This window comes from Cervus elaphus, chromosome 22, assembly GCF_910594005.1.
Source record: "Cervus elaphus chromosome 22, mCerEla1.1, whole genome shotgun sequence".
Taxonomy (NCBI): domain Eukaryota; kingdom Metazoa; phylum Chordata; class Mammalia; order Artiodactyla; family Cervidae; genus Cervus; species Cervus elaphus.
The window spans coordinates 52,378,551-52,387,829 of NC_057836.1; the positions used below are offsets into that span (position 1 = coordinate 52,378,551).

General features: G+C 40.6%; 1 protein-coding gene across 1 annotated transcript; it reads left to right on the top strand.

Moving 5' to 3' along the window:
- Nucleotides 1-701: 701 nt before the first annotated feature.
- LOC122679990 (small EDRK-rich factor 1-like) lies at nucleotides 702-896 on the top strand. The gene has a single exon (XM_043880826.1). It carries the CDS (start codon nucleotides 702-704, stop codon nucleotides 894-896), a length of 195 nt encoding a protein of 64 aa, XP_043736761.1.
- Nucleotides 897-9,279: the final 8,383 nt, after the last annotated feature.

The window sequence follows — 9,279 nt, forward strand, 5'->3', positions numbered from 1 at the left end:
CTTTAAAGGGCTGTAAGTAAGTGTAAAGTCTAAGATTTCCCCACCCTAAGGACCAATTTTTGCTTCTTTCAGAGTGATGTCAGCTTCCTTGAGAAGGCATGTGATAACCAACAACAGTCACTCAGAGTAAAAGCTTACAGATTTCTGTTGGTGCTAAAAAAACCAGTGAATTAATTCCGTGCCTGATGAAAATGGAGGAGGATTGTCTCAGAGCTTAGGTGTGGAAGAATTCTAACCATTGAAAGTGACAAGAATGGGCAGAAAGGATGGTGGATGTGTTAACTTTGGGCTTCCAGCCCAGCCCTCATATTACATACTTCACAAAAGTTTCTAAAAAGATCTTTAGAAAAACCTTTTCAGCTTAGGTAAATGTGGTGTTAAACCACTAATCGTTAACCCCTTTCCTCTTCTTATTCAGCTCTTAATCAGATTATACAAAAGCTTTCAGACGTTCTTGGTTTCCAATGCCAGTGTGTGAGGATAAAGTAGATTTTCTAAAATGCTGCCTCAAAAGTCAAAATTTTAAAACTTTTACTGCTGGGTGTAGGTCCACAAAATAAATTCTTCATTAAGAAAAAATGTCAGCACTGGGAGCACCCGTGCAAGTCAGTCCTCCAGACAAAGGGGTTCAGCCACAGAGCCTGTAAGGAAGTCATTGCTCTTCCGAGTTGCTCTCTTCCAGGCTCAGTGTGGTGGTCAGCATGGTCTGTGGAAATCAAGGAGGAGAAGTTGCCCATCAGAAATATATAAAGAAATCCCAGGAGATTAGTAAGGGAAACAGAAAAGCAGGTAGTTTGACTACCTCTCAGAGGAAACAGAAGGAATCTGAGATCATGCAACAAAAGCAGAAGGCAGCCAATGAAAAGAAGGCTATGCAGAGAAGAGAAAAACGATGACTATTTAGAAAATCTGAATGCTACTGCTAATTAGGTGTATCATAAGTTCTATGATGAAGATTTTGTAGAATGAACAGCCATACATGTGTTATATCCTTACGAAACTATTTTAAACTTAAAAAAAAAAAAAACCAGCACTGCCTCCTGGAAGCACCTGTAGATTAAGAGCTGACATATTTATATGCTTCCTTGATAGCTCAGTTGGTAAAGAATCTGCCTGCAAGAGATGCAGGCAGGAGATCCTGGTTCAATTCCTGGGTCAGGGAGATCCCCTGGAGAAGGGATAGGCTACCCACCCCAGTATTCTTGGGCTTCCCTTGTGCCTCAGCTGGTAAAAAATCCACCTGCAATGTGGGAAGACCTGGGTTACATCCCTTAGTTGGGAAAATCCCCTGGAGAAGGGAAAGGCTACCCACTTCAGTAGGGGTCGTAAAGAGTTGGACATGACTAAGTGACTTTCATTTTTGCTATCTATATGCAGGATGTTCATTTATGCATTCATTAATTAACCAAGTATTCACTGAATCCCTCTTATGTCCCAAGCAGTGTGCTAGGGGCTACACAGATATATTATTTACACAGCATTTTATATGAGTACCAGGTACTAGGGAGCTTCCAGGTGTCTCAGTGGTAAAGAATCCGCGTGCCAATGCAGGAGAAGTAGGAGATTCAGGTTCAATCCCTGGGTCGGGAAGATCTCCGGGAGGAGGGCATGGCATCCCACTCCAGTATTCTTGCCTGGAGAATCCCATGGACAGAGGAACCTGGTGGGCTATAGTTCATAGGGTTGCAATGGGCCCAACATGACTGAGTGCCTGTGCATACATGCATGGACTAGGTTCTAGAGAACGAATGTACTCTTTGTAGGTTGCATGATTAAAGGAATGATCATTACTTGGCCTCACTGATACATATTATCTAAGCATGGAGTTCTTGATGACGCTACACGAACTCCATAGTCTCCTTAGTAGAAAAGTTAGAAGTCTATCCCCAGTATAGTGGACATCTGCTTTGTTGCCTGCCCAGCATCCTTCCTTTCCTTCTTGTCATTATAGCAACCTCCTCTTCTTAGGGGAACTAGCTCTCCTATTCCATGTGGTCCTGCAATTATTGCAATTCAGAGTACCCTTCTGTTCACTTGGATGGAAGACAGATATCCTAGGCACAGACAATCCCTGGCCAATTCATTGCACCAGAGATGGAGAACATAGCACCAGGGAAATAGAGAGCAGCCTTCCTGCGGGTGCTTCTATCTTTTTAGAGATTCAAGTGACACCTCTGGAACCCAGGTTTCCACTTCTCCTCAAGGGGCCTGGGGGAAGCAAGAGTGAATTTTAGAAGTTGAAGGTCCCTAAGACTCTTGGAAGCCACTGTTACTCACTGTTACCACATTGAAAAAACAATGAAAACAGAGGGCAAATCGGCCTGAATTCTGAAAGGAAGGTCAAGGACCACATTTCTGAATATCAAGTCTAGAGTTGGATCTGAGAGTCAAGTTAGGAGTTTGGAGTTGATTAGAGATGGTCTGGCGGAGAAGGCAATGGCACCCCACTCCAGTACTCTTGCCTGGAAAATCCCATGGACGGAGGAGCCTGGTAGGCTGCAGTCCATGGGGTCGCTAACAGTCGGACACGACTGAGCGACTTCACTTTCATTTTTCACTTTCATGCATTGGAGAAGGAAATGGCAACCCACTCCAATATTCTTGCCTGGAGAATCCCAGGGACGGGGGAGCCTGGTGGGCCGCCGTCTGTGGGTCGCACAGAATCAGACATGACTGAAGTGACTTAGCAGCAGCAGCAGAGAAGGTCTGGAGAGCTAATATATCAGGAACTGGCAAATAGGTCCTGGATGATCAAATCATATCTGATTTGGTGCTTTTGCTCATTTTATAGGTCAGCAAAAGGTAAATCTAGTGACTAGGAGACCCTGGTGCTGGGAAAGATTGAGGGCAGGAGGAGAAGGGGGTGGCAGAAGATGAGATGGTTGGATGGCATCACAGACTCAATGGACATAAGTTTGAACAAACTCCAGGAGGTAGTGAAGGACTGAGAAGCCTGGCATGCTGCAGTCCATGGGGTCACAAAGAGTCAGACATGACTTAGTGACTAAACAACAACAACAACAGGAGGCTTAGAGGGTCTGAGGAAAGACTGTTAGAGAGTTTTAATTCCTTCTTTTAGAAATTTCTTGCTTCATTTTTTTTTTCCTGAGAAACACTTATTGTCCAGGTATTTCTTTTCTCTTTCTGCCATTGATGTTCCCCAGATATTTGCTTTCAGCCCTTCTATTTCCTCATTCTATTGCTTTTTTCTCATCTACCTCTGTGGTAAATTGAACAATCTCCCTCCAAATGTGTTCACATCCTAATCCCTAGAACCTGTGAATGTGTGCCTTTCTGGAAAAAAAGTAAAAAGGATTTTTCAGATATGCTTAAGTTAATGTCTTGGTATGAGAGAATTATTCTGAACTATCTAAATCAGAAGGGGAACCAGGATGAGGTGATGAAAGAAAAGAAAGCAGACACTGGGTGATGGACTTTGAAGATAAAGGGGCTATGAGCCAAGGAATGGAGACAGCTTCTAGAAGCTTGAAGGGATAAGGAAACAAAACCTCCCCCTAAAGCCTCCAGAGAGAAGGCAGCTCTGTTGACATCTTGATTTTAGCTTTGAAAGACTCATTTCAGGCTTCTGAAAGATAATAAGTTTGTGTTAAGCCCCTAAGTTTTAGTAACTTATTACAGCATCAGTCAACAGCTAATATAACCCCCATTTCACCCAAATCCATTAATCTGCCATCCTGACCTCTGTCCTGAACTCCAATAGTCGTTTGTAACTCGTGGTTTGGGCATCTCCACCTTGGTGTTTTCCAGGTACTTTAAATTCAACACAGGAATGTTGTCTCCCACTCCTGTTCCTCTGCCGGTGCATGTTCTCATGTTAACAGCATCACCACCTGCCTGGAAGAGGCTTATTCAACTGAAGATTTCTTCGGTTCTTCTTTTGTTCCTTCTTTTCTATGAAATGTTGCTCCATCATGTTCTTTATGCCTGCCTACCTCTCCAACTACTCTAGTTCAGACCTCTAAAATGTAAATTACCCTGACAGTCTATTAATAATCTCCTTGCCTCCAGTGTCTCCCAACAAGTCTACTCAACAATCCTCAGTCTTCTACTTGAAAACATAAATTGGTTATATCATCTGGGACCAACACACCTACAAAATAAAGTCCAAACCTGTTATCATAATCAAATACCCTTGATGTTTTGCTCTACCCTTTTTGGTCTCGTACCTTATCATTCCTTCCCCAACATATGCACACGCACACATGCGCACACACACAGACATGCACTATTATCATAGTAAACTTCACACAATTCTGCCACTCAAAGGTTTCTGTTTATAAGCACAACCTTCTATAACTTGCATGCCTGTTTACCATCATTCAGTCTTCTTTGCCTGCAAACCTCTTCTAACCTTTCACTGTCATTGCCAGTGTGAAGAATTCCCAAGGCCCTCTGCATTTCCAGCCAGAATGAAGAGTCCATTCTGTGATTCCACACCACTGAGTTTATGCTGTTATGACATTTATCATATAATATCATGGACTTTCATTTGTACATCTGTGTTTTCCCCAATAATAGGGACCAGGTCTCATCTCATCTCTCTGAAGTTTCAGTATCACCATCTGAAACTCAGTTGGTAGCATTACCTGTAAGAGGCTAAAGGAGCAAAGTGGACCAGCAATGTGCTTGTTCCTTATTCCTGGAAGTCATGAATGGGTGTAATTTAGGAGTAATGGGGTAAAACAAAGGAGCTCAACTTCTCTGCATAATAATGTACATTTTCTTTCTCCATGGCAAGAGGTGCTTTGCAAGCTATAAGACCATTGGGTAAACATTTTATTCTTTCTTAGGGGCTTAGTGTTTACTGGCACTGAGAATTAGTGTTTGCCCTTCAAAGATACATTTATGTGCTTAATGAAATAAGTTAATCTTTGCACATAAAAACCAAGAATGGGATAGCCAAATGAAAACTTGGAATATGTCCCCTTATTAAATAGGTCTAACACCATGCCTAGCATAGACTATGTGTCAAATAAATAGTTCTTGAATTTAAAAAGTGAAGAATTTAGTGTTTTATATGTTTTCCCTTGGACTCTGGAGAAGTCACAATTATCGAACAGCTTTTAGATTTTTTTCCCTTCCAACATTATAATTTTCCCTAATTACTCTTCAATGATTCATTAAGGAAAGCCGTAATCACCCCTGCAGCTCTGTGTGAAGTGGTGCTGGGAGGTTAAAGTGGCAGGACTGTCAGAGAAGAGAGTGGCCGCCCTCAGCCACTTCTCTGGTGTTCTGCGGTCATCCAGGCAGTGACCCAAGTGGAAGCGGGAGTGATAGAGAACACAGGATACTGAGCAGCAGGCTCCGAAGCTCAGTTCCAGAGAAACATGAGAGGAAAGCTCCCTCTGTTTCAACTACACACTCAAGGAAGAAAGTCTGGAAGGTGGGTTGGGGAAAGAAAGTAGGAGGGGTGGGGGGGGCGGGTATCAAAGTTGGTTGATACTGCTTTACAAGAGCCAATTGCTAAATTTTTCTGGATTTGTGAGCCAGTTTTTAAATATGACCACTATTAAAAGTTAAATTAGCTTACACCAAAATAAACTATTCCAAAATAAGTTATATCCAAAACTCATCATGTTCTTTTTCCTTATGTATGATTATCTATGCTCTTGGGGTTATGTCTATTATATCTGTAGCTGTATGGTGGAAATGTTATGGAATGCTGTGTTACTAGTCAACTCTTCCCAGCTCTGTGTTCAGTGATATCATTTTGATTGCTTGAAATCAACTGCAATGGAAAGATTTCCAGATAACAGAGAATACTACAAATCAGGCTGCTATTCCCCCCACTACAGAGCCAATTGTTAAATATTTTCTAGAACATCCCTAGTTAATCCTGATTCTAGGGCTATAGAAAAGTTTAATGTAATATTGCTATACTTGAGATAAAAGGGGATTCAGGTTTGTTAAGACCATAGCATGTGAAGGCACTAGGACACACTATTATTAATGTATTTTTTTTACCTTTTTATTTTATTTTGGAGTATAACTGACAAACAATGTGGGGATAATTTCAGGTGGCATTTAATAATCATCATAATAACCTGATAATATTATTGCTATTTTTATAAACAAGGAAATTGAGACTCAGAAGAGTTTTTTTAATGTTTCCAAAGGCATTCAGCCATATATTTCTTTTAGTTGCAAGGGGAGACAAAGCAATTAAGATTTGGTCCTTGATCTGTAGGAATTTAAACTGGAAGTGAGGAGTCAAGTATATTCAAGTGTGTAGAAAAAGTTTAGCCTAAATTTAACTTTTAACCTAAATTGAGCTTATCGAGATGAAAATTATAATGCCTCAGGTGGAAAGAAACACCGATAGGATTAGTGGCAGATTGAAGGTTACTGAACTTGAAGATATAACAAAAGAAGCTATTTAAAATTAAATGAGAAGGAAAAAATTACTAGAAAAATAAACAGAACATCAACAGGCTGTGAGAAAAAGTGTGCAACCATGTACATACATAAAAACTCAAAGTGTCTGACTCTGCAACCCCATGGATGTAGCCCGCCAGGCTCCTCTGTCTACAGAATCCTCCAGGCAAGAATACTGGGGTGGGTAGCCATTCCCCTTCTCCAGGGGATCTTCCTGACCCAGAGATTGAACCTGGGTCTCCCGCATTGCAGGCAGATTCTTTACCATCTGATCCACCACCTGCACATACGTAAATGGAGCCCCCAAATTGCAGGGGTTTGGTGAGGGGAGTATCTAGGAAAAAAAATTAAAGAAATAATGGCCAATATTTTTTCAGATTTAAAGAAAACTGTAAACTCAAAATTCCTAGAATCTCAACAAGTCCTAAGTAAAGAAATATGAAAAAAAACACCAAGGTACATCATAATCAAATTGCTTAAAACCAGTTGTGAAAAGAAAATCTTAAAATCAAACAGAGGGGGGAAAAGACATTTACATACAGAGAAGCAAGCATAAGGATTACATCAGAAACTCATCAGAAAAGGATATGAGTGAGAAGATAATGGAACAACATCCTTATAGAACTTGAAGAGCAAGGGCAGGGCGGGTGCGTGAAACCCCGCCAACCTAGAATTCTGAACTTGGTGAAAATCTCTTTCAAAAACAAATTTATCAGGCTTGCCTGGAGGCTCAGTGGTAAAGAATCCTCCTGCCAATGCAGGAGATGTCAGTTTGATCCCTGTTCAGGAAAGATCCCACGTGCCCTGAGACAGCTAAACCTATGTGCCACAACTACTGAGGCTGTGCTCTAGAGTCCAGGAACCACGACTACAGCCCACTTGTTGCAACAACTGAAGCCCGAGCATCCTAGCAGCTGTGCTCCACATCAAGAGAAGTCACCACAGTGAGAAGCCATGTGTTGCAGCTGGAGAGTAGCCCATGCTCTCCGCATTAAGAGAAATCCCGAAGACAGCAATGAAGACCCAGCAGAGTCAAAAATAAATAAATAAAATTATTTTAAAGACAGACTTATCAGTAGATCATGAAGTGTGAAATTTATCCTAAAAATGCAAAGATGGTTTAATATTTTAAAATTCATTGATGTAATTCATGATATTAATAGACTAATAAAGACAAAAACATGATTAAGTCAATAGATAAAAAAAAACTGTTTGGAAAGATTTAACATTCACTCCTGACTTAAAAAAGAGAAACCTTCAGAATATTAGGACTAGAGGAAGTTCTTAAACTTGATGAATGGCATCTATGAAGCACTTATGGCTAATGTTATAAATTAATGGGGAAAAATTAGATTCTTTTCTGCTAAGAACAGAAAAAAAGAAAGACATTTTCAATTTTTACATATGTACATGGCTACATATCTTTTTCTCACAGCCTATTGATGTTCTATTTATTTTTCTAGTCTTTTTTCCCTCTCATTTCATTTTAAATAGCTTCTTTAGTTATGTCTTCAAGTTAAATAATCTTCAACTGTTTAATCTGCCCATTGAGCCTATCAATGTTTTTATTCACCTGAGGCATTATAATTTTCATCTCTAGAAGTTCAAGTTAGGTTAAAAGTTAAATTTAGACTAAAGTTCCTCTATGACCCACCTCCCAGAGTAATGGAAATAAAAGCAAAAATAAACAAATGGGACCTAAGTAAACTTGAAAGCTTTTGCACAACGAAGGAAACTATAACCAAGGTGAAAAGACAACCTTCAGAATGGGAGAAAATAATAGCAAATGAAGCAACTCACAAAGAATTAATCTCAAAAATATACAAGCAGCTCATACAGCTCAAACCAGAAAAACAAACGACCCAATAAAAAGATGGCCAAAGAACTAAATAAACATTTCTCCAAAGACATACAGATGGCTAACAAGCACATGAAAAGATGCTCAACATCACTCATTATCAAAGAAATGCAAATCAAAACCACAATGAGGTATTATTTCACCCTGGTCAAAATGGCTGCTATCAAAGTCTACAAACAATAAATGCTGGAGAGGGTGTGGAGAAAAGAGAACCCTCTTACACTGTTGGTGGGAATGCACACAAGTAGAACCACTATGGAGAATAGTGTGGAGATTCCTTTAAAAACTGGAAATAGAACTGCCATACAACCCAGCAATCCCACTCCTGGGCATACACACCAAGGAAACCAGAATTGAAAGAGACACATGTACCCCAATGTTCATCACAGCACTGTTTACAATAGCTAGGACACAGAAGCAACCTAAATATCCATAGGCAGATGAATGGATAAAAAAGCTGTGGTACATACACACAATGGAACATTCAGTACAGTTCAGTCGCTCAGTCGTGTCCAACTCTTTGCGACTCCATGAACTGCAGCACGCCAGGCCTCCCTGTTCATCACCAGCTCCAGGAGTTTACTCAAACTCATGTCCATTGAGTCAGTGATGCCATCCAACCATCTCATCCTCTGTCGTCCACTTCTCTTCTTGCCCTCAATCTTTCCCAGCATCAGGGTCTTTTCTAATGAGTTAGCTCTTCACATCAGGTGGCCAAAGTACTGGACTTTCAGCTTCAACATCAGTCCCTCCAATGAACACTCAGGACTGATCTCCTTTAGGATGGACTGGTTGGATCTCCTTGCAGTCCAAGGGACTCTCAAGAGTCTTCTCCAACACCATACTTCAAAAGCATCCATTTTTCAGCACTTGGCTTTCTTTATAGTCCAACTCTCACATCCATACATGACCACTGGAAAAACCATAGCCTTGACTAGACAGACCTGTGTTGGCAAAGTAATGTGTCTGCTTTTTAATATGCTGTCTAGGTGGTCATAACTTTCCTTCCATGGAGTAAGCATCTT